Raw genomic sequence first — 26,603 nt, 5'->3', positions numbered from 1 at the left:
GGCCTACCAGCCTCAGTGTGAGGTTGGGGACAGTGGGCCACCACCTGAGGAACTGACCATGTTCCCTTGTTGGGCAGATTGAAAACATGGAGGGGAGGTCACTTCATTTTCAGACACACATAGCCCCCAACACGAGCAGCAGAAATCTATCCCAAAAAATACCAGATTTCAGGGACAGCCTTCCCCTGGCAAGCAGACATGGGAATTTTCCATCTGGATGGTGAGAGGATGGGGAATCCATAAAGGAACGTTGAAGGCAGGGTTTCAGAGCAACCGTGGCAACCGCAGAAGCTGCTGGGAACATGCCTGCCCATAGCCCACCTCCCTCCTGAGTGACCTGGGGAGTCTGGGTCTACCTCACGGGTGTACCTAATAAAATTTTATTTGGTAATGTTTTCCTTGGCTTCCAAATATAGCCGACCACTGGAGGTTTTATGTGTAAGCATCTTTCCAGCAGGGTCAAAATGATATGGCTGTTACTTTCCTTCTCCCTGGACATTTAAACCAAGAAAAGGAACTATGAAGAGAAGGTAGCAGCCAGGTCCCTCACTTCTTGAGTTGAGAGCAGACGGGAGCCACGTGCTATTTCTTCGCTAAGATGCTTGCAGTTTATTCTGTAGCTGGGTCAGTGGTCTCTTGCCACTGTTACTAGCCTCACCCACCCCAGGGCAGACTTTTGTTACTGTAAGAAAAGCCAGATTCCGAGGACATGCAGTTGTTTTGTTTTCCAAAGTAAATCTTCTCCCACACATACTTTCCTTGTTGTCTTGCATATAACCCCTCGTTAGCATCTTTCCCAAGTTTGTTCTGGCCCTGCCCTCTCCACAGATGAAAAACCAAAGACAAGTGTGGCTGAGGAGGGATGATCCTTTTGCTTTGTCCCCAGTGGTCACTGGCCTCTCCCCCAGAACCAGAGGTGACAGACTTGGGTATCACACAGACCACCAGTAAGTCATGGTTCATCACAAATTGCCATGAGAAGGGAGGTACGATGTAAAGAACTTCTAGATTTTATGATCCTGCTTTTCTGACTCCATGCCAGGTGATCTTGACCCAAACACGGTGAGGCCGGGTGGATGCGGTTGGTGCCACACCCAGACCCTTTTTACTGTGCAGGCGCCAGGTCCCTGCTGCTGCTGGTGCTCGCTGCTAGAGACTCGCAGCTGCCCCTCCTCTGGCCTGGAGAATGGCCCTCGCTCACAGGAGTCACCTTGCCTGGGAGGTTACCCCCACCACGGGGTGGCTCCCAGCCAATGACAAAAAGCCAGCCCCTTGTCTCAAGTGTAGGTAATCCATGCTGCGGTTTGTGCTCCAGAAAGCCCATGTGAATTAGGCGACTCTACCCGAGATCACAGTCTTGCTCAGCATCTTCCCTGCCCCATCCTCCTTCCAAGGCCCCTTGCTCTGCCTGGCATCCCTTGATAAACCACCTGGATCCCCATCAGAGACTGCTTCCAGGGAGACGGACCTGAGAGGCTACATGTCTTAGACCTCACATCCTGTTTGTTCCTCCTTAGATCTCCTGGGAAAGTAGTCTGATTCTTTTTTTAGGAATGTGAGCTTTGAGAGGAAACTAAATCCAACGTATCAGTTGCCAATGGACTTTTCATCTGCCCTCTTGGAATTGGAGGGGTTTTTTGGTTTCTAAAAACCAGGCCCTTTGAGTGATGTGTAGGAGGTCCCTTCAGGTGGTGAGAGGGATTGTGTGTCATTCATTCATCCATCCATCCATCCATCCACCCATCCACCCATCCATCCATTTACCTATTTAAGAGAACACATGAGCAGGGGGAGGGGGAGGGAGAGAGAGAATCTCAAGCAGACTCCGAGCTGATCTCAGAGTCGTGAGGTCGTGACCTGACCCAAAACCAAAAGTTGGAAGCTCAACTGACCAAACCACCCAGGCGCCCCAGGATTTTGTGTCTTTAGGATTACTTCTGGTTGCCTACTCCCTGGGACTTTGTTTTTAAAGAGGGCTCTGCAGACACAAGGGATAAAAGGAGAGCGGGTACCCTGGTGAGAGATGGCTTTCACTGCTAAGGTCCTGTTGGGTGGGGGACTGAAAGCGGTTACCAGCTTTTGTACATGAGGGAATGCATGATACTCAGGTGGGGTAATCAGCAATCCTTGCCAGGGGTACTGGGCTGGTTTTTAGAATGTTTTCTGTGATAATGAAATTTGAACAAGAGGTGAATGCCATTGTTTTGGTCAGTAGTTGTGTTTCTTCAAGAAAAAATGAAAAATGAATTTTTTAATTGTCCCTTTTGTTTCTTTTTCCTGGTGTGGAAGAACGCAAACAATTTAACCTTCTAAGCTGAGAAGAAGATTCTCATATGCACCTCCTTGGCCTGACTCCCCAGGTTCATCAGTTTTAAAGATGGGTTGTTGTTAGTCCAGGGACGGTGGAATCGAGGTGAAGGAAATCCACAGCAATTGCAAATATCTTATTATTCACCTTTCAGAAATGACATTCTTGTCTTTCCTCTCTCTCCCAGCATGGCCTCTCCTTCCCGTCATTAAACCAGCCCCTCTTCCTCCCCTTCCCAGAGGACAGAGGCTCTAACCTAGGTCCACATCCCCTTAGTGATCTGTGCATAGAGTTCAGAGAGTCTGTGAACTTGGGTAGGAAAACAATTTTTGTTTTCACTAACTTCAAACTGAAATGTAGCATTTTATTCAATCCTGAATGTAGACAACAAAGCATAGGAATATTAGCAGGACCTCCCACTGCCACACATAGAAATCACCGATGTTTTCCTATCAAGTTACAATGTTGCAAATGTTTCAAAATAATCGTGTACATTCATTCCTACTTCGAAGTTATGGTAGTTACTAGACCCACCACCAAATCTTATTACTTAATGTTATAAAAGAGAGAACACATATTACTAAACCATACATTTTAAAATATAATTATCATACTTTTGTATGATTGGTTTCTTTGTAATCTGATTTTTCATTTTATGCATTTTAAAACCCTATTTTGATAAGGGGGCCATTCATTTCAGGAGACCACCAACAGTATCTGGTGACACAAAAACAGGCTAAAACTTTACCCCGTTTAGAAATTTTTCCTGATTATGGGAAAAGATACATTCTGGAGAAGCAAATGTTTTGCTTTGTTGACAGGAATAGATGGAAGATTTTTATTATAATATGCAGAACTGGGATCTCATTATAAAGCTGTTGTCATGTTATATTTTTCTTTTTTTAATGTAAGACCAAACTTTGAAACAACTGAAGGAAGTGTTTCCCTGACTTTCTGGCTCTTAGGGATTGTAATATACTGATTGAAAAGTATACATTCGTTCCTTGTTCTTGGTTTATTAAAGACACAGGTAACTGTCCATCAGAGCTTTGATGAGCTCCAGGAAATGATGCTTCAGACTCAAAGCAGAGAAACTGGGCTGGGGGTGAATGTGGTAGCCACTGTGTGGACAGATGGGCACACTCATGGTTGTTCAACCTGCTGTGTCTGCCGTGTGTTTTCCTGTTTCTACCTTCGAGGAGCTCCAGAGGACCCACAAAGGAGAGCTCTTTTCTCCTTGCTCCTATGACTCCTCACCTCACAGGAAAAACGGTTCCAAACCGGGGAGGCTTGTAATTTCAACACGTTTTATTGTCTGTGACCATTTATGTCCCCCATTTGCTTCTTGAGGTTGAAGCAGGGAAAAATTATGGCCATGACCGACTTCCTTGTTAGGGGACCACAGTGGCCCTGCTCATTTGGGTTCTCTTGAGTTATCTGGCCTGCCAGCTTCCATGAAATGCAGATCAGATTTTTGCATTTTGAGCATGTGGTGGCCAGGTTTCAGGAGCAGCTGATGTGTGGTATAGGGTGGCACCATGCCACTGCTGGGTCGAGTCATACATCGCTGTGCACCATCCTGTCTTATGACATCAGACCTCTGAGCAGCCCGCAGATTTTGGGAATTCCTTTGTGCCCTCCCCCCGCCCCCCCCCCGCAAAGTATTCTTTGTCTTTAATCCAGTTGTTACAGTGAGTGGACCTGATTTGTTCCAGATGTCCTAAGATTTAGTGGTTCCAGAAACTACTAAAGGAAAGGCTGATGAGGATTTGAATTCCTCTGTTAGCTGAGAACCAGCAGTTCTTTTCACAGTTAAACAGATGGGGGAGGGGGAGGGCGGACCCTCTGGCTTCTCCTGTTTGCCTTGTTAGGAAAAGGGTGACCATTGAAGCAAATACTGATTCTGCCACCCCATGAGTTATTAAATGAGCCAGATCTAGGACCAAATTGAAGCTAGCAAAGTCAGGATATAGGCATGTTATTTTACGTACCACATATTTACATTAATTATCTGAATGTTGCTAGGGAAACCACTATTTTGGCTCATATCACCTCAGTAAATGCTTTTCTCTCACTTTATGAGCATAAAACTGGTCCAGGTGGGTACATTTGAGGGAGATAGAGGTATTTCTGGCTTCATATAAGTGGTTTTCAAACCAGAACCTCAGTTCCAGGAATCATTCCGGTGACCCACTGTAAACTCTAATTGACGTGCCTTACACAGGTGCCTCATCATCTCTCTCTGGAGTTCATAACCATATGGATCTGTTTTGCATGATTAGAAGGGGTTTATAAAGCATGGTGAGATGTGAAGCGTGTCTCAAACTGTATGGCATGATAACCTGCTTTCGGAGAAGTTTACAACCTACATCCATAGAGTGTGTTCTGTTTGATGATAGTGTTTCTGGTTGATGCCGCATTTGAGAATATAAACAATATGAATATTAAAACCACTTAAAGTTATGGATTTAAAATGAAAGAAGAAATTAAAGTAGACAGTTGCTGTTTAGATTTTATTAAGTGTATTTGAAAGTAGGCCCATGTCGACATAGCTGCTGGGAGGGGTCTGGGACAAGCCATGTAAGTGCATCAGCTGAGGCATGCGCCTGAAGCCCAGACAGACGACTGCAGGGCGTGTCCAGGGAGACCAAGTGGGACAGCTGGAGGAGAGGCTGAGTGGTGGCAGAGGTAGGGCACGGCTAACTTTGAAGCAGACTGCTCCCAGATGTGGCACTGAGTTTGAAAGCAAAACGTGTTGTAGGCTGTGACATGAAAGGATCTTGAGCAGGTCGGCCTGAGAAACATCAAATGGGTTAGAGTAGGTGGTTCAGGGTTGAGGCTGTAAACGGCAGGAGGCTGCCCGAGGCCTGGGTTTATGTGGGGCCGGCTGCAGGATCCGCACAGGATAAGCCTAACCCTCAGGCAGAAGTAACAACTCCTATCATCCTAGAGCAGATCAAAATATAAAACGAGGTGAGATTTGATTTCTTAAATATATTTAGGATTGTACCTTTTTGATACAGTATACTTTTTGAATACATTTCTTGGTGATTTTTTTTTTAGTAAAATAAATTCGTATTTGCCACAGTAGCTAGAAACTTATAAATCAGGAAACTTTAGTTTTTTTTCACAGTGGTGAAAATTGATATTTGAACTCTAAGTAACTTATCAATGAGATCTACAGGAATCCAAAGAAATAGGCAGTCACTAACTAAAATAAGCCAGCAAATCAAAACAATTTCCCATCCCTGTTGGAAAGAGAAATTTCAGAGCTGATACTAGAACATTCCATGAGAACTTCTTCGTAGTCCTTTGCCGTACTTCATGGTTTCCTTGTCCAGAGTTCTGTCACATGAGAATGACCATCTTGGGAAAAGGATAGATTCTCCAGCTTATTACAAGCTGAGAGAAAGGGATCAAGAGTCTGAAAACACAGTGCGCAACACTCAGTGTATACAGTATTTGGTGATGGCATTCATCCTGGCATCTTACCTATAAAGGCTGAGGTTGACAGCTTCATTCTTCGGAGACATAGAAATGTTGGGGGTTTGAGAATGGGTTTTCATATTGTTTGGTCTAGATCCCTAATTCTCTATATAGAGGGGTTGCCAGCGTCACAGAGGAGAGGCCTCCAGTCTGGCTCTTCGAATGCAAACACTTCAGTGACAAATCTAGGGGGTTTGGCATAACCCTCAGAAGCAGCGGTAGCCTGGACCGTAAGAGCTCACAGCTTCTAGAGGTGAACGGAGGCTGAGGACTTAACGCCTTAACTACATTCTGGGGCAAAATGGTGTGAACCCTGTTGCGCCTTGGAAGTACCGACAGCTGGCTCCCCAGGCTGGGAAGCTGAGGTGAGTGTCCCACAGAGCACATGCCCTGCCGAGGTGGCCTCAGAAATTTATCTGTTGTCATCGAGGCCCTCTCAGATTGGTCCCTGGTCGTGCTCTCCAAAGTGGATTGCAGTAGGGCAGCTCAGAAATATATACCCCTTGGATTTCACAAGAGTGGTGCCCTGTTTGTTTTACCCTAATGGGTGCTGACTGGTTTAGGGCAGGGGCAATATTCAAAATAGTTAACAACCTCTACAAGACTGGCGTAGCTGCCTTGAACACAACTGGGACAGCACCCCTGGTGTAAACCCCCGAGGTCGGCCCGGGTGAGGGGTGTGGTCACTCACCGGCGTGGGCTGGAACCATCAGTGGAAGTGGAGCCTGTGGCCCCTGAGGTGTATCCTTATAACAGTGGCTCAGGAAAGGAAGCGAGCAGGGCGGTGACTGCAAGGGGTGGGGTGGGGTGGGGTTTCTCCAGGGCCTTGGGCCCCTGGCAGAGGTTCACAGGTCAGAGGATTAACTGAGCTGGTCTGCCAGCGACAGGCCTCACTCACTGGGTCTGGCTTCCACCCGCAGACCTGGAGTAAGCCCCCCAGCAGGCCGTGTGTAACAGCGCCCGCTTCTGCCTGCTTTGCCCACCAGGTAACAGGCTGAGGCTGGGGAGAGACCCTCCCTCCCAGCCGCAGCCCTTGACCCATGGCCTGTGGGAATCACATGTAAATACTTCCCTCACCTTGCCCATGGGATGACTCTGAGGTGAACATTCTGTAAGTGTTCCCAGTAACCCCGGCAGGATGAAGCTGCAGGTGCCCACAGGGATGATGGACTTGATATCACAACCTTTTTTGGTTGCCTCTCCTTCCATGTCTCACTCCATCTCTCACCTACCGGTGTTTTCTGGGACCACCTCCTGCATCGATGACTTGTTTGTTCTCAGACTTGCCCCAGCACTTGTTTGTTCTCAGACTTGCTCTGAGAGAGCCAGGCTGAGACCTGCCTGATTGCCGAGGTCCACCTGGCTGGCTTCCTGGTCTCCCACCACGTCACACGTAACCAGTGAGGCTTATCTGCACCGAGTACAACTTTGGGCATCCGATTTTGGTGAAACTCCAAATTACTCTGTGACGGAAAAAAGTGCACACGTGGAATGCCTTTTTCTGATATCTCATAATGTTTATTATGGCATTTTACAAGCAAGTGGGTTTCAGGAACTAAGTATTATCAATTTCATTTTTAAAATAATTTTATTTTCACCCAAATGTACTTTATTTTCCCTAGACTGTTACTTTGCAAGTAACATGAACAAATATGTACCACGGAAGATGAATCATAAATCAACCGTATTGTTAAAAGTAAGATAGGTAGAATTTACTGAAAGTCTAGGATGGTCCTGGCCAGTAGAGATATAACGAAAGCCACATATTCAGTTAAAAAATTTCCAGTAGTTACAATGAAGAATTAAAGTGAAACAAACGGATGAAGCAAATGCTATTTAACATATTTAATAAATCATTTAAACATGTAATTAATGTGAAAATGATGATTGAGGTTTTTACACCCTTTTTTATTTTATTGTGCTAAGTCTTAGAAACTAGATACGTATTTTATACTTAATTCAGAGCTGCCACATTTCAAGTGCTTCAAAGCCACATGTGACTAGTGCCCACTGTGTTAGACGGCACAGGCCTAGAACATGAACTTCAGGGTTGTTGTACCCAGTAGGCGAGGGAGCCGAGGTAATTATACCCCAGTCCCCATGAGTCGTTGGTTGAGGGCTGCTCCAGGGCTGTCAGGGACTTTATTCCTTGGCACTCTGCTGGCCTGCCAAGAAAAGTCCTCCAGCAAAAGATGGGGAGGCTGGCAGATGGAATTTCAGGCTTCAGTGATTAGACCCTAGCGGACAAGATAGAACCACCTGTAGCCTACTGCATTTTGTAATACTTTCACTTTGGTCCCTTATTATTTACTAATTGCTTGCCATACTGCCTGGCTTTGGTGACTCAAGATAACACGGTTAAGCTCATGGTCTAGAGGATCAACCCAAAACTGGGACATTGAGAGTCACAGGAATCCGGATGCATCCTACATCTTCTTGCTTCCCACTCATCTTACTACTAAGAATGTGTTTTTCCTGTTCCTTTCCGTATTGTTGGAGTCACCTCCATCCTTTCACCTGTTGTTTATTTTCTTCTGTATCTGAAATCTACTACCTGTTTCCATGCCTGTGCTCCTCATTCTTTGAGGTGGGGCTCAATTCCCACCTCTCTCAGGAACCTCTTAGGACAACTTCAGTCTACAGTGATTTCTTTCCTCTGAAATCTTTTTGTACTTTATTCTGTACCTGTTTTTTTTTGTTTTTTTTTTTTTTTTGCCATGACCCATCTTATCAGCTTTGGTATATGTCCCTCACATTTTAATCAATTTATTTGGTATTTTTGTGCATATCCCTTCTAGAAAGATATCAGATGAGCAACTGTGGTTTTACAGTTTTCTCGTGTTTGTGATTTTAAGCTCTAATAGTTGAAAAACTCTGAGAGTTGTCAACAAAGTGCCAAGAAGGAGGTTGCCCAGCTGAGCTGCTGAAGGCATTCAGAATCATTCTGAACACCTCCACCAATTTCAAGGAAAACTATCAAGAGGAAAATAAGCATTTCAGATAGCTTTTGTAAAGAGATGATGCCCCCTGGTATTCTAAATATTCCAAATGCTAAGAAGGGAAACACAATTTTATTTCTCATCTTATTATAGCCAAATAAGCTTTATGTGAATTTTAGTCTGTTTAATTGCATGTTTGTGTACTTTAAGAACACTGGGAACAGAGGGAGGAACACCAGACCTCCCACGGGAGCTGGGAGGGCTGCCTGGCTTCGCCGCTGTCTGCTGAGCGGCCGCAGGGATGCAATTCACTCTCTGGCCTTTAACTGCAAAATGATGACTCAAGCGAACCCCCATCCAGCTGTCCTGTTCCATTTCTGATTTTATGTTGTCTGCCCATTTTTAAGAATAGGAAGCATTGTGTGCGATTTTAAATCGCAGTGGCTAAAATTTATATCCTTGCTTTTATGACACGTTGTTGGGGATATCTGTGATTTGTTGGATGCTGGATCCTTACTCAGGAATGCTGCCCCAAATTTTGACATTTGTCCTGGGGAGAATATGATCTGCTTCACAATATCCTTTTTAATATGATTTCCATGAACGGAAAAACTAAGGATTGTGTGTGTGTGTGTGTGTGTGTGTGTGTGTGTGTGTGTGTGTCTGTGTATGTGTCTGTGTCTATATAATCAGGCTTAGCAACAGTTTTGTTGACAGGGCTGTCATCCCATTTTTGTGGGACTCATGGTTCACCCCCTCAGTAATACCTTGCCAAATACTCCCCACCTTTCCCCCACTGCCCCTGAAGAATCCCTTCTTTGTGCTCTCATAGCATAAGGGACCTCCTAGGTATGTTTCTTCATCCCTCTGGGTCAGCACTTAACACATGTTGATGTCAACTTATGTCTTACGTGTTCGCCTCCTTCATTAGACTGTGAACTCCTAGGGGTCTGAGACCTGTATCCCGGGCACCTAAGTCGAGAAGGTGGTTTTAAAAAGCAATGGATGGACTGATAAATGACTAGAAGAAAGGGAGGGAGAATGGGGGAAACAAAAGAATGAAGGTGGGAAGAAAAAATATGGATGGATTTGGCTGCCCTGTACTATTATCCTAGTTGTCATTATCAGACTGCTGTGGGTGGCAAGTATATCATCAGTAATAATAACAGCATGACAAGTTTTTAAAACTCAAATACAGTTCACTAGAATGTATTTGATTAACTCCTGTATTAGCATCCTTTACTCAGGCTAGATTGAAGCTGGCAGCAAAAGAAAATAAAAGTATTACATTTTATGGAAGGTAGATTATAACCGCAGATTATTTACATAAGGTCACAGCTTTTATCTTTAAGACTTAGGGAAAATCTAAAATGATCCAATGGATCATTAATTATTAAACACCATTGAGCTACTTCAGTTTCTTCCCTTAGCATCTTCTCAAAAAATTATCCGCATAAAATTGCTTGCGAGACTGTAGAGGGGAAAGAATTTCCTTTGGTGGCCTCGGCCGTTCAGCATGTGATGGTTGACGTAGCAACGTGTTGCATCTCCCCAGTGAGGGCTTCTGAGTGGTACACTCCCTGAAGGCACGGTGATGAGTGAGGTCAGAGGACAGGTTCTGCAGTGGTGCTTGGGCACTGCACAGCGGCCAACATGGCAGTGGCAACATCGAATCAGCACTAAACTTAAATATAAGCCCAACATATTCCAAAAACAACTGCTATTAGATATATTAGGGCAGTTATATTTGTTATTTTTCATAACAAATGAGCAGTATATTTCCAGCAGGCTGTATGTGTGCTGTCAGATGCACTTTCTAGAAACTATGCAACTTGTATTGTATGTTGACTGTTAGTAACACTTTTCATATAAAAATACACCAGTGTGGGGTGTACAAAGTAATATGATCCATTTAAAAGATAGCACAAGCAACTTAGAATTAATGGGAAAATTTCTCAGGGAATGAAATTCTCTGAGAATTAGAAAGGTAGTTCTTTAATAAGTAAGCACCAGTGGGATGTTTGGCAAAAACCTCTATGCCCGATTATCTTACTCTTTCAGTCCTGAAAAAGAGGTTGGTCTCTGTGGAGTTCTGTTCTTTTCAGATGTCATTAAAAGATTTTTCTTCCCAAAGCCCATCCCAACTGAAATGGACTTTACCTAAGAGCTGTGGCTCAGACAACCTTCATGCCAAAGGAAGTTGGGCACGAACTTGGGCACTCCTCCGGCTCAACCCCTCCATGGCTCGGTGACCTTGAACAAAATGGGTTCCCCTTTGGGTGGGGGGAGAGGGGTGGGGGGAGGGGGTGGGCTCATGGTCTTCAACTGTAAAATACAAACGTTGAGCTGATGAACTGTTGTGGAGATGTTGGGCATGTTCGTTCATCCATTCCATAAGGGTTCACTGAACACCTACTATGTGCCTGGCACAAGTCTGTCACCGAGGGTTCATTGATGAGCAAAACCAGACCAGGGGCTTTGCACCCTGGGGCTTAGTTTTAATAGGGAAGAGATGTTTCTTAATCAAATAACCACACAAATAAATGTGTCATCCCAACCTTCGTAAGTGCTGTGAAGGGTTGGAGGAGCACATGGGACTGGAGGGTCTCATAATGAGGAGATTTATTTTCCCCAGGAGGGAGATCAAAAGGGGCCCACGATGGTGGGGGCAGGGCTTTGAAGGCATAGACGGCGCTCCTTGTTCAGCCACCTTATCTCTTCTTCTCCATCTCCTCACCTCTAAAAATGGGACTAACGTCAGGAACAGTTCACGGTGTTGTAAGGTTTCAGAAAGATGACATGTTTTAAAGCACCCAGCACCAGGCAAATTACATTTCGTTTCATTTCTAAGAATAGCTTTGGAAGCAGGGACGTATTGTTTCATACATAGGTCTTCAACTGTGGAGAAAGAACGAAAACAGCTTTGAGGTGCCCCTTTTTAAAGAAGTCTGAGTTCACATTCCGCCCTGGAAGGCGCCTGGCTTCCCTTCATCGTGGAGCCATGTTAGAATCACTTGACTCTGAAAGCCCAGGAATGACCTTGCTGCCTGATTAAGTGACAGAGGCCCGAGTTCTGGGTGCTGGAGAAGGTTAGACAGCCTGCTCCCTTGCCATGTACATGTGAGGAGGGGAGGCTGATCACAAACAACAAAGTTGGAAGGAGGAGACAGCTCCCTACCCCACAGTCCTGGGCTTTTCTGTATCGTCTCTTTATGTTCTGTTTGGAAACTGTGGATACTTTCTGACGTGACTGGGCTCCTTTCGAGTGCTTACGTGATTCATTCCCAAGAGAAAGCAAGCTTAGCACGCCCTCATAGCTCCTCAAGGCCCGAGGACTACTCCTGTAATCTTACAAAAGCAAACAGGAGGACAGAAATAACCCATCAATTGTTTAAAATTAAAATGGCCAACAATAATAAATAACTGCCACAATAGCTTGAGGTCAGGGTCTTAATTTATTGGAGGCCATTCAAGAATTTGAAACTTTTCTCTAAGTTAATTTTTCACATCTTGTTTGGATCCTTAGAGCTCTTGCTTCCAAAAGCAATGCCATCAGATCCCTCGTTGCACGTGTTATTCTTGCTGATGCGCCAGGGTGTGCAGGAAAGTGAGGTCTTCTCTTCATGGTCGGGTAATGAGGGTTGCTCCCCCCGCAACCATCTGTATTTCAAAGGATTAGAGCCTACTGAGCTTTTGGATATTTCTCTTCTCTTTCATGCTTTATTCACTGTATTAATGGTTGCAAACAACAATAAACGTGTGCTGGTTATTTAAGCAGAAAAGGAATTATTGGAAGGATAGAGGCTGGTTCAGAGCATCGGCAGGAAGCTCAGAGAACCAACACGGACAGGAAATAGGGGAGACAAGGCTTAGCTCAGGATGCCACCTCTGGGCTCTCAACACCTCTATAGCCACTTCAGATGATCTCAGAGGGCCGCAGTGTCTTTGTGCATCCCTCAAAATTCATGGCCTTGGTTGGCAGCGTCTGCTCCCCATCCCAAGGACCCTGACTACCCTTAGATCACATGATTGCATATAGTAAGGTGTCCACACTTTAGCTATCAAGAGGAGGGGAGGAGGGCCTACCCCCTTTCTTCTGATGTGTCCCTCCCACCTGTCTTGAGATTCCTCCCGATCAGGAAGGTGTCAAGATGCAGCCAAAAATACCAACTGTCTGTTACATAAACCCTGATAAGCTTAATCACATCATCCATTAACTGGTTGGCCGAAGATTGGCTACCGATGTGAATTTGTTTTGTCCACAGCTCATGTCACATAATATTCATCCATCCCGTGTGCATCTTCATCATTGTCATCATCCCCATCGTCCTCATCCCCTTGTCATCCCATTGATGGTGCACTCACTCACCCACTTTCCTGGGCTGCCATTTCCCTCCTTCTCTTCACTCCTCAAGCATTCCCTCCTCCTCCTCTCCCTTTCCAGTCTTTGACCCTACCTCTGTTTCAGAGCAGAATGGAAGCAATCACAAAGGAACCTCTGCTTTGTCTCTAACACCCACCTACTAACACGCCGGTGCTGTGGGCATTAGTTCCTCACCTTGTGCTAGCTGAGGCCAGCCCCTCCATTTGTTCTCAGGCCATCCAGCAATTGTTTCCTGTCATGTCATTAATCGTTCCCTCTGTGGTACATCCTTCCTATGCTCGTGCAAATATGCTATGATCATTTCCACCTTTTAAAAAAAAAAGGAGAGACTATGGACTCTGAGAAACAAACTGAGGGCTTCAGAGGCGAGGGGGGTGAGGGAATGGGATAGACTGGTGATGGGTAGTAAGGAGGGCACGTATTGCATTGTGCACTGGGTGTTATACCAACTAATAAATCATCGAACTTTACATCAGAAACCAGNATATTAGGGCAGTTATATTTGTTATTTTTCATAACAAATGAGCAGTATATTTCCAGCAGGCTGTATGTGTGCTGTCAGATGCACTTTCTAGAAACTATGCAACTTGTATTGTATGTTGACTGTTAGTAACACTTTTCATATAAAAATACACCAGTGTGGGGTGTACAAAGTAATATGATCCATTTAAAAGATAGCACAAGCAACTTAGAATTAATGGGAAAATTTCTCAGGGAATGAAATTCTCTGAGAATTAGAAAGGTAGTTCTTTAATAAGTAAGCACCAGTGGGATGTTTGGCAAAAACCTCTATGCCCGATTATCTTACTCTTTCAGTCCTGAAAAAGAGGTTGGTCTCTGTGGAGTTCTGTTCTTTTCAGATGTCATTAAAAGATTTTTCTTCCCAAAGCCCATCCCAACTGAAATGGACTTTACCTAAGAGCTGTGGCTCAGACAACCTTCATGCCAAAGGAAGTTGGGCACGAACTTGGGCACTCCTCCGGCTCAACCCCTCCATGGCTCGGTGACCTTGAACAAAATGGGTTCCCCTTTGGGTGGGGGGAGAGGGGTGGGGGGAGGGGGTGGGCTCATGGTCTTCAACTGTAAAATACAAACGTTGAGCTGATGAACTGTTGTGGAGATGTTGGGCATGTTCGTTCATCCATTCCATAAGGGTTCACTGAACACCTACTATGTGCCTGGCACAAGTCTGTCACCGAGGGTTCATTGATGAGCAAAACCAGACCAGGGGCTTTGCACCCTGGGGCTTAGTTTTAATAGGGAAGAGATGTTTCTTAATCAAATAACCACACAAATAAATGTGTCATCCCAACCTTCGTAAGTGCTGTGAAGGGTTGGAGGAGCACATGGGACTGGAGGGTCTCATAATGAGGAGATTTATTTTCCCCAGGAGGGAGATCAAAAGGGGCCCACGATGGTGGGGGCAGGGCTTTGAAGGCATAGACGGCGCTCCTTGTTCAGCCACCTTATCTCTTCTTCTCCATCTCCTCACCTCTAAAAATGGGACTAACGTCAGGAACAGTTCACGGTGTTGTAAGGTTTCAGAAAGATGACATGTTTTAAAGCACCCAGCACCAGGCAAATTACATTTCGTTTCATTTCTAAGAATAGCTTTGGAAGCAGGGACGTATTGTTTCATACATAGGTCTTCAACTGTGGAGAAAGAACGAAAACAGCTTTGAGGTGCCCCTTTTTAAAGAAGTCTGAGTTCACATTCCGCCCTGGAAGGCGCCTGGCTTCCCTTCATCGTGGAGCCATGTTAGAATCACTTGACTCTGAAAGCCCAGGAATGACCTTGCTGCCTGATTAAGTGACAGAGGCCCGAGTTCTGGGTGCTGGAGAAGGTTAGACAGCCTGCTCCCTTGCCATGTACATGTGAGGAGGGGAGGCTGATCACAAACAACAAAGTTGGAAGGAGGAGACAGCTCCCTACCCCACAGTCCTGGGCTTTTCTGTATCGTCTCTTTATGTTCTGTTTGGAAACTGTGGATACTTTCTGACGTGACTGGGCTCCTTTCGAGTGCTTACGTGATTCATTCCCAAGAGAAAGCAAGCTTAGCACGCCCTCATAGCTCCTCAAGGCCCGAGGATTACTCCTGTAATCTTACAAAAGCAAACAGGAGGACAGAAATAACCCATCAATTGTTTAAAATTAAAATGGCCAACAATAATAAATAACTGCCACAATAGCTTGAGGTCAGGGTCTTAATTTATTGGAGGCCATTCAAGAATTTGAAACTTTTCTCTAAGTTAATTTTTCACATCTTGTTTGGATCCTTAGAGCTCTTGCTTCCAAAAGCAATGCCATCAGATCCCTCGTTGCACGTGTTATTCTTGCTGATGCGCCAGGGTGTGCAGGAAAGTGAGGTCTTCTCTTCATGGTCGGGTAATGAGGGTTGCTCCCCCCGCAACCATCTGTATTTCAAAGGATTAGAGCCTACTGAGCTTTTGGATATTTCTCTTCTCTTTCATGCTTTATTCACTGTATTAATGGTTGCAAACAACAATAAACGTGTGCTGGTTATTTAAGCAGAAAAGGAATTATTGGAAGGATAGAGGCTGGTTCAGAGCATCGGCAGGAAGCTCAGAGAACCAACACGGACAGGAAATAGGGGAGACAAGGCTTAGCTCAGGATGCCACCTCTGGGCTCTCAACACCTCTATAGCCACTTCAGATGATCTCAGAGGGCCGCAGTGTCTTTGTGCATCCCTCAAAATTCATGGCCTTGGTTGGCAGCGTCTGCTCCCCATCCCAAGGACCCTGACTACCCTTAGATCACATGATTGCATATAGTAAGGTGTCCACACTTTAGCTATCAAGAGGAGGGGAGAAGGAGGGCCTACCCCCTTTCTTCTGATGTGTCCCTCCCACCTGTCTTGAGATTCCTCCCGATCAGGAAGGTGTCAAGATGCAGCCAAAAATACCAACTGTCTGTTACATAAACCCTGATAAGCTTAATCACATCATCCATTAACTGGTTGGCCGAAGATTGGCTACCGATGTGAATTTGTTTTGGTCCACAGCTCATGTCACATAATATTCATCCATCCCGTGTGCATCTTCATCATTGTCATCATCCCCATCGTCCTCATCCCCTTGTCATCCCATTGATGGTGCACTCACTCACCCACTTTCCTGGGCTGCCATTTCCCTCCTTCTCTTCACTCCTCAAGCATTCCCTCCTCCTCCTCTCCCTTTCCAGTCTTTGACCCTACCTCTGTTTCAGAGCAGAATGGAAGCAATCACAAAGGAACCTCTGCTTTGTCTCTAACACCCACCTACTAACACGCCGGTGCTGTGGGCATTAGTTCCTCACCTTGTGCTAGCTGAGGCCAGCCCGTCCATTTGTTCTCAGGCCATCCAGCAATTGTTTCCTGTCATGTCATTAATCGTTCCCTCTGTGGTACATCCTTCCTATGCTCGTGCAAATATGCTATGATCATTTCCACCTTTTAAAAAAAAAAGGAGAGACTATGGACTCTGAGAAACAAACTGAGGGCTTCAGAGGCGAGGGGGGTGAGGGAATGGGATAGACTGGTGATGGGTAGTAAGGAGGGCACGTATTGCATTGTGCACTGGGTGTTATACCAACTAATAAATCATCGAACTTTACATCAGAAACCAGGGATATACTGTATGGTGACTAACATAATATAATAAAAAAACATTAAAAAAAAAAAAAAGGAAACAGTTGCCTTGAGCCCACTCCCCATCCCCAGCTCTTATCCTGTTTCTCTACTCCCCTTTACAGAAAACTCTTCCAAATAGTTGAGTGTACTCACTGTTTCCATTTATTCTACTTCTCTGTCTTCTTAAGCCAAATCCAAGCTTTCATCCCTATCACTCCACTTACACAGCTCTTATTGAGATCACCAGTGACCTCCAGGTGGCGAATTCCAGTGGCCAGTCCTAATTCTTCATGTTATTTTGGCCTATCTGCCACATTTGACAAAACTGATTACTCCTTCCTTGGACCATGTCTTCTGTGGCCACTTAGATACCATCTCTCTTGGTTTTCCTCCTACCACCTTTGTCATTTGTCTCTTCTCCTCCTCACCTGCAACTCCTAAGTGTGAGACCTCTTCTGTATCTGCACTCATTCCCTAGTGATCATATCCAGTCCATCCTAACTGTGTATCTTTGGCCCTCCTTCAAGACTTAAGCATCCAGCTGTCTAACACCTCTTCTTAAAGATCCAATAGGCATTTGGATTTTTTTCTGCTGAACCGTCTACACCCATGGTCTTTCCCATCTCGATGAATGACAATTCTTCCCTTTCAGTTGTGGAACCTAAAATCCTCGCAGCTGTCCTTGACTGCTCTTTTTCCCTAATACCCCTCACCCAATCGATCTGTGAGCAAAATCTGTTGGGATAACCTTGGAAACACATCCAGAACACGACCTCTTCTCACTACTTCATCTTCAACCACTGTGGTCTGAGCTGCCTCTTGGATTATTGTGAGAGCTTCCTAATCAGTCTCCCTGCTTCCCCCTGAACATATACTCCACGGACCATTCACATCACAGCTAGCATGAGCCTTCAGACATGGAAGTCAGGTCACACCACTCCTCTGCTCAGAGCCCTCCAGGAGTTTCATCTCAGAGTCAAACCAAGGTCCTTGTGACAGCCTCACAGTACCCCATATGCTCTGTGTGTCCCCACTCCCTTTGCCTCTCTGAGCCCATTTCCTCCCACACTCCCCCTTGGTCACTCCTTTTAGTCACGCTGGTGTCCTTGCCAGTCCTTGAATGTGCCAGGCACGACTTTCCCTTTGCTAGTTCCCAGGTGTCTGTATCTTGCTCCTTTTCTTTCTTTAGGTTTCTACTCAGAGGTCACCTCATCAGTGAGGCTTCCCCAAACACCCTATTTAAAATTGCAACCCACTCTCCCTCCAAATATGGCATTCTCTACCCTTCTTACCCTTTGTGGGTTTTCTCCGTAGCTCTTATCACAATCTGACTTGTATGTTTGCTCCTTGGTATATGTGTTTTCTGTCTCCCTGAGGCTGTAAGAAGGCAAGAACTCTGTTTTGTTCACTGTTCTCTCTTCTAGCACATAGAGTAGCCATGATTGACATGTAGTTGATACTCAAAAACATATGAATGAATACATGGCCAAATTCCATGTCTAGGGTATTAAATGTCTTATAACTTTCTGATATTGATGTGAGCCCTGGAAGAGCTTAACAGGTTAGCTGTTAGATAAGGAAACTGATGCGCAGGGGAGCTGACTGATTGCCCAAGGATGCATGGCTGGTTAATGGGGTTCCTGGAACTTGTAGTACTGACCCCAGTGGAGTTTCTGCCCCAACTTTCAGCTACCCTATGATGCCTCATATTATGTTAGTGAAAACTTCAAGGCATTCACCGCTGCTTATTTTTCATTACAGTGTTGATGGGAAAACCCCCTATCTAGCTTTGGGGGCTGTGAAGAATATATCCCTAAACATCTCCATCTCAAACCTCGGGGATGATGCCTATGATGCCAATGTGTCCTTCAACGTTTCCCGGGAGCTCTTCTTCATCAACATGTGGCAGAAGGTAAGGAAGGCACCTCCAGATGAGAGTCTTTGTTCCATCTGGTGCATTTTCTGATTTTCATCATAGCTTGCAATGTGCAGTGATTCTGCAATGACTCTTTCATTGTGTGGGGTATCATTTGGAACTATAAGAATTTCTTCCTCCTGGACTTAGAAGGTGTGTTGGAGCAATATCCATCTCTAACGTTGTCTCCCATCCTTTCTCTCTTATGGAACCCTCTCCCTACCGTTTATGTCTGACCCTTCTCCGAACACTCATGTGTTCTAGACAATTCCAGTTTTATGTCAGTAGTTGTGAAAAACAAGATAAGAAATGAGGACAGATGGCTGCTTATTACGCTTGTTATCACCCCTGGTGCGCTTGATGTTTTCCGTTGGGGGGTCATGTATGTCAGCTTGTGCTTTGGCGTGTTCGTTTATAATGTATTTGAGTGACTTGAGGAAGTTAAATTATTTTCGTGAACTGAGTGAGTTTTTCCGCATGAATTCATGTATTTAAATAAATTAAAGTTTAAATAGAATGACTCAGAAAGGAAAAAGGACTTGGTATTCTCTCCTGTCCCATAATTCAACTCAACAAACTACCTATGGGAAGAAAAAAGAATGAGTCTCCAGCAGGCAACAGGAATGAGTGGGCTTGGACAGACCTCACCCTGTTCTCTCCGGTGGTTGCTCGGACTCCTGACAGTAGTTCTGAAAGCAATTCTTATAGCTTTTCAAAGTGTTTACAACACGAAACTGCAGTGCCTTGATATCTGTGTTAAATGGAACCAAAATCACTTTCCAGGGAACAGCTCCGCCCTGTCCACCGATGAGCACCGGGTGCACCTTCAAGCCAATGGGCAAACTTCTGTTCAGATGCAAATCCTGGCAAGCTCAGCAGTTTTGATAGGATTATACCAACCTTGCCCAGCTTAGGGGGCAAGTGAAACCTATAGAGTGATCTGTAATGGTCACACTCCAAGAACTTTGCAAGAGATATCTCAAACTCTCTGCTGCTTAATAGCTTTTAGAAGCCCCAGGGTTGGGGAGGCCACAAAAGCCATCCAGAATGACTATGAGAAAGGCATGCTTCCCATCTGTCTTCTACACCCTAAAAATTGTTCTGGTTTAAGCCCAGTCAAGAGAAAACCAAGTATCTACAAGGTTCTAGTATCTCTGGCTCCACATAGAATCCCTTTTACAGAATTTCCTGTGCCACGATGCCATCTTCCTGGAGGGGGTGGTGGTAGAGGGACTTGCTCAAGGACAGATCTGTAAAACTCATCTCTGTGGTAACTGAAAGGATGCGGTTGGTGACTGGTTCATTACGTTGCAGATTCCCCTCACCTAGGACCTACAGGAGAAATTTCTCTCTGGTCTCAGAATTAGGAATAGCTGTGCTTTCCCCCGAGTACTTTGGCTTATTTTTACCCATAGGCACAGTCATCCCTGTGACTAGGCTTTTTCTCTCTGTTGTCTGCTAGAAAGTTCAGCTGGCCCCACTTTGTTGGTATATAGGATTTGGTAGTAGTATTTCAGAAACTGTATGGCTTCCCCTGTATTACGCTATTTCCCTTCATCATAGTTTTCTTTTTAGCTTGGAGGCTGCATAGTATTCTATCATAAGGTACACTGTGGATTATCCTCAAATTCCTATTATGTAGATATTTCATTCCAGTTTTATTCTCTTTAATACTGTGATGAAGGAGGGCACCTAGGTGGCTTAGTCAGTTAAGCATCCAACTTTTGATTTCAGCTCAGGTTATAATCTCAGGGTCCTGGGATTGAGTCCCATGTCAGGCTCCCTGCTCAGCAATGAGTCAGCTTGTCTCCCTCTCCTCCTGCCCCTCCCCTGCTCAAGCTCTCTCTCTTGCTCTCTTTCTTAAATAAATAAATCGGTAGGAGAAGGAAGGGAAGAATGAAGGGGGGGTAAACAGAAGGGGGAATGAACCATGAGAGACTATGGACTCTGGGAAACAAACTGAGGGCTTCAGAGGGGAGGAGCATGGGGGAATGGGATAGGCTGGTGATAGGTAGTAAGGAGGGCACGTATTGCATGGAGCCCTGGGTGTTATACANAGGGCTTCAGAGGGGAGGAGCGTGGGGGAATGGGATAGGCTGGTGATAGGTAGTAAGGAGGGCACGTATTGCATGGAGCCCTGGGTGTTATACACAAATAATGAATCATGGAACATCACATCAAAAACTAAGGATGTACTGTATGGTGACTAACATAACATAATAAAAAAATTATTATATAAAAATAAAAAAATACTGTGATGAATGTCTTTCAGAGCTTGCTATGGACAAATGATTATATTTTTAGTCTTGTAACTATTTGGGGGATGTAACATAGCATTTGTTGACCACCTACTACATACCATGGGTTTTACATACATTTCCCATTCCCTCCTGCGTGTGACCTGGGTGCATCTGCCATACTGGAGGAATGCCGCAGGAGAGAAGTGAGGGAAGTACGATGAGACAGGGAAAAGGCTAAGGCTGCGCCATCATAAAATGTAGCCTTGGTCTGATTGATAGGGTGGAAAGAAGTAGAGGGATGCCCAACAGCATAAATCACTCAGCAGAATTGTCTCTTCTTAAAGTGGCAGGGGAGCATCATTTCCACCCCTGTATCATATTGAGCACTGTGAGGGGTAGTAAGTAGCCCCCCCCAGGCATTCTGCATGAGGGGCTCCAGANAGTAGCCCCCCCCCAGGCATTCTGGGTGAGGGGCTCCAGACAGGTGAGGACAGTGTACCTGAGAAGACCACAGATATGTCATTAGTTTCTATAGCTTATCATCTTTATCTCTTTTCCATTGAATCCCAACAACCTTTGGCACAGGGATCTCTAGTTTCAATTTGTCAGAAAGTTGACAAGGTACTAGGGGCTCTTCAGGATGTGGGAAGCATTAGTGTGAGAAAGGTAGCAGAGACACAGAGACATCACATAGGTGCCACAGGGGCAGGACCAACTAGAAAAACAGTTAGGCAAGTTGACCCTCAATGTGGCAAGAGAAGATAAAGAAACAAAAATCCTCTCCCGTGACCTCAACTACAACTCTAACTGGAGATGTAAATGGCATCACTCAGACCGGAGCAAGATTCTCACAGCACCAAGACGGGTGGCCAAGAGGAACCAGGAGAGCCCACTCACCCTGCATTGACCTAACAGAACCAACATGAACCTTACAGAAAGATTCTAACATATAAACTATGAAAAGTGCAACTCAGGATACAGAAGGAAAGCATACCTTTTAGAAGGATTATTAATAGAAAACAAAAGTAAATTTTATTCTAGCATCCACTTTTCTTGATTAAATTCAAGGAAAAAAATGAGCACAGCAAAAGATCAGATAGTAGAATGATAATCTGGGATGAAAAAGTAATGAACTGAGAGGCAAACAAAAATAAAGGTTGTAGATAGGATAAGGAGATATAATGAAACCAAGAAAGCAATGGCAGAATTAAAATGTGTTATAATCAAGAAAGAGCAGAATTAGCAGTATGGAAAATTGATTCATTGTTATACAGGGCATATTTGAGATGGTCTCCGAGAATTCAGAGAAAAAGAACAAAACAGTGAAGAAGAATGACAGTGAGAACTGTAGATGTGGAAGGTGGAGACCAGAGAATCAGCAAAGAGATGTGGCTCCATAATAGTTAGAAGACATGAGTAGACAGCAAGGAAGGATCTCCATTCTCTTGAATGAGCTCTGCAAACACCAGGCAGAAATATTGAGAGCACTTTAGTATCAACACATAGCTTCATGAGATTTTGAATTTGAAAACTATGAAAGTGATGCTAGCAGAAGACAAAGAAACCAGTGTTCCATAGGCTTCTTTTCTGTAACAGTATTAAAAAATCAGAATAGATTCTCTTGTGAATTAAGAATTCTATACCCAGCCAACTTGCCCTCCATTGTGAAGACAAAACAAAGACGTCTTTGAGTGTTTGAGAATTCATAAAGTCTGTTAACTCTGCCAGTTTGGATTTCCCCCAAAGCAGACCCCAACACAATGATGTAGGTACAGGTAGTTTATTTGGGGAGCGATTTCAGGAGGCACTTTGTGGGAGTGGTGAGTTTAGACAGGGAAGGGATGAAAGACAGGAAAGTGTGCACTGATAAGCCATGGGGAACTCGGGTTCTGTCCTGCTGCAGATCCAGAGAGGTAGACTCTGGAACACCCCTCTGAATCACTCCCAGGTGTAAGGAAGCTGCTAGAGGTTTCCTTCAGCAGTCCTTACCACTCATGCACGGAGAATCACTCCAAGGGCAGTAACTCTGTGGCACTTCCAGACTTCTCTGGCTATGGGCCATACTCCCTGGAGTGAACAAACAACTCCAGCAGTGAGAAGTTGGAAGCCTTTGGCCTGGAGGGCACTGGCTTCAGGTAACCAACCCTCTGGTTGGTTCTAGGGAATGTGAGCAAGGCAACATCTGCTTCAGTAACCGTTAAAGCTTTAATAAGCATGAAACTCTTCCTGAGAAATAGGACACTTACAGATAAAGCACTCAAGAATACAGTTGTGGAGTAAAACGTTAAAGCCAAATAAATGTAGATGTAAGCAAAAACAAATTTTGCAAGCATTTAAAATAGTAAGCACGTGTAAAAAAATTATTGCCACAGTAAATACATTAATTTAAAAAGTTAATTTAAAAAATATGCCTATAATATCAGTTATACCATAAAAATTTGAGAAGAAACTTAATCTCATCACTCTTCCTGCCTCACATTCTTCAGAGTGGAGTTTGGACCCCTCAGCTGTTCCCTGAGAGGCCATTCTGAGCTCATGCTTCCTGCCCTCCCTCTTCCTCAGCCTCATTGCTCACCATCCCCCACATGCACACTAGAATCCAGTTATAATCCACCCACCCCCATTTTCTTTCATCAACTGCTCTGCCCTCAGATCTCAGCTCAGGTGCCTCACCTGGCTGCCCAGGTGATGTGGGTGGGAGTGTGGGGGGCTATCCCTCTGTCCAGAGCTGCAAGGCAGCTCGGGGCCTAGGCCTCCAAGGTCTCCAGTCTTCTGTGTCATCACATAATTCGTGACGTATTCGTTTCTGAGACTGAACAAGACATCTCCCCAAAGATGGACTTTTCTGTCCTCTCTAACGCAGAGTTGCTTTTGTAGATGTATGCTGGTTCTTCCCTGTAAGGGAAGACGGCTTATAAAAATGTGGGTTGCACACGAGCAACCATCTGCTGACTTGAAAACACTCTATAAAATAGGACTTAATGCGTCGGTGGCCACCAGCTGGTTGGCTGGTGGGCTGGCTGGGGCACAGCATACAGTGGTCATAGAGTGGCCATCTGTGGAGCAGTGTGTGGGATCCCTTAGAGATGGGGAGGGGCAAAGTGGAAAGGGAGAAGAAGGAAGAACGGAGAAAATGCATCTGGAGCACATCTGTATCACACAACCCTGCGGTCACGTTCACATTAGATTCTGCGTGAGGGACACCCCCAGAGCACCACTTCACAGACTTTGTGAATGGTGCCCAGTGGAGTTGTATAGCCACGTGGCCCTGAGGTCAAGATCACGCTGAGTTTTAATTTCTTCGCTGTGATGCCATTCGGCACACAGGCTTTGGCTCTTCTTGCCTCTGTGGAACAAGAATGCATTTGTTCGGACAGTAGTTATTAANAATGAGCACAGCAAAAGATCAGATAGTAGAATGATAAGCTGGGATGAAAAAGGAATGAACTGAGAGGCAAACAAAAATAAAGGTTGTAGATAGGATAAGGAGATATAATGAAACCAAGAAAGCAATGGCAGAATTAAAATGTGTTATAATCAAGAAAGAGCAGAATTAGCAGTATGGAAAATTGATTCATTGTTATACAGGGCACATTTGAGATGGTCTCCGAGAATTCAGAGAAAAAGAACAAAACAGTGAAGAAGAATGACAGTGAGAACTGTAGATGTGGAAGGTGGAGACCGGAGAATCAGCAAAGAGATGTGGCTCCATAATAGTTAGAAGACATGAGTAGACAGCAAGGAAGGATCTCCATTCTCTTGAATGAGCTCTACAAACACCAGGCAGAAATATTGAGAGCACTTTAGTATCAACACACAGCTTCATGAGATTTTGAATTTGAAAACTATGAAAGTGATGCTAGCAGAAGACAAAGAAACCAGTGTTCCATAGGCTTCTTTTCTGTAACAGTATTAAAAAATCAGAATAGATTCTCTTGTGAATTAAGAATTCTATACCCAGCCAACTTGCCCTCCATTGTGAAGACAAAACAAAGACGTCTTTGAGTGTTTGAGAATTCATAAAGTCTGTTAACTCTGCCAGTTTGGATTTCCCCCAAAGCAGACCCCAACACAATGATGTAGGTACAGGTAGTTTATTTGGGGAGCGATTTCAGGAGGCACTTTGTGGGAGTGGTGAGTTTAGACAGGGAAGGGATGAAAGACAGGAAAGTGTGCACTGATAAGCCATGGGGAACTCGGGTTCTGTCCTGCTGCAGATCCAGAGAGGTAGACTCTGGAACACCCCTCTGAATCACTCCCAGGTGTAAGGAAGCTGCTAGAGGTTTCCTTCAGCAGTCCTTACCACTCATGCACGGAGAATCACTCCAAGGGCAGTAACTCTGTGGCACTTCCAGACTTCTCTGGCTATGGGCCATACTCCCTGGAGTGAACAAACAACTCCAGCAGTGAGAAGTTGGAAGCCTTTGGCCTGGAGGGCACTGGCTTCAGGTAACCAACCCTCTGGTTGGTTCTAGGGAATGTGAGCAAGGCAACATCTGCTTCAGTAACCGTTAAAGCTTTAATAAGCATGAAACTCTTCCTGAGAAATAGGACACTTACAGATAAAGCACTCAAGAATACAGTTGTGGAGTAAAACGTTAAAGCCAAATAAATGTAGATGTAAGCAAAAACAAATTTTGCAAGCATTTAAAATAGTAAGCACGTGTAAAAAAATTATTGCCACAGTAAATACATTAATTTAAAAAGTTAATTTAAAAAATATGCCTATAATATCAGTTATACCATAAAAATTTGAGAAGAAACTTAATCTCATCACTCTTCCTGCCTCACATTCTTCAGAGTGGAGTTTGGACCCCTCAGCTGTTCCCTGAGAGGCCATTCTGAGCTCATGCTTCCTGCCCTCCCTCTTCCTCAGCCTCGTTGCTCACCATCCCCCACATGCACACTAGAATCCAGTTATAATCCACCCACCCCCATTTTCTTTCATCAACTGCTCTGCCCTCAGATCTCAGCTCAGGTGCCTCACCTGGCTGCCCAGGTGATGTGGGTGGGAGTGTGGGGGGCTATCCCTCTGTCCAGAGCTGCAAGGCAGCTCGGGGCCTAGGCCTCCAAGGTCTCCAGTCTTCTGTGTCATCACATAATTCGTGACGTATTCGTTTCTGAGACTGAACAAGACATCTCCCCAAAGATGGACTTTTCTGTCCTCTCTAACGCAGAGTTGCTTTTGTAGATGTATGCTGGTTCTTCCCTGTAAGGGAAGACGGCTTATAAAAATGTGGGTTGCACACGAGCAACCATCTGCTGACTTGAAAACACTCTATAAAATAGGACTTAATGCGTCGGTGGCCACCAGCTGGTTGGCTGGTGGGCTGGCTGGGGCACAGCATACAGTGGTCATAGAGTGGCCATCTGTGGAGCAGTGTGTGGGATCCCTTAGAGATGGGGAGGGGCAAAGTGGAAAGGGAGAAGAAGGAAGAACGGAGAAAATGCATCTGGAGCACATCTGTATCACACAACCCTGCGGTCACGTTCACATTAGATTCTGCGTGAGGGACACCCCCAGAGCACCACTTCACAGACTTTGTGAATGGTGCCCAGTGGAGTTGTATAGCCACGTGGCCCTGAGGTCAAGATCACGCTGAGTTTTAATTTCTTCGCTGTGATGCCATTCGGCACACAGGCTTTGGCTCTTCTTGCCTCTGTGGAACAAGAATGCATTTGTTCGGACAGTAGTTATTAA

At 44.9% G+C, this 26,603-nt stretch overlaps 1 protein-coding gene across 1 annotated transcript in view; it reads left to right on the top strand.

Annotated features, from left to right (window-relative positions):
* ITGA9 (integrin subunit alpha 9) overlaps positions 1–26,603 on the top strand; it is a 332,075-nt gene that overhangs the window by 175,951 nt on the left and 129,521 nt on the right. Inside the window, exon 17 of the mRNA XM_034662244.1 lies at positions 18,509–18,659. Coding sequence (XP_034518135.1) covers positions 18,509–18,659 — 151 coding nt within the window. The remainder of the gene's footprint in view (positions 1–18,508; positions 18,660–26,603) is intronic.

Source organism: Ailuropoda melanoleuca, chromosome 6, assembly GCF_002007445.2.
Source record: "Ailuropoda melanoleuca isolate Jingjing chromosome 6, ASM200744v2, whole genome shotgun sequence".
Classification (NCBI taxonomy): domain Eukaryota; kingdom Metazoa; phylum Chordata; class Mammalia; order Carnivora; family Ursidae; genus Ailuropoda; species Ailuropoda melanoleuca.
The sequence above is the reverse complement of the archived record's forward strand: the minus strand, read 5'-3'. Positions and strand labels throughout refer to the sequence as shown.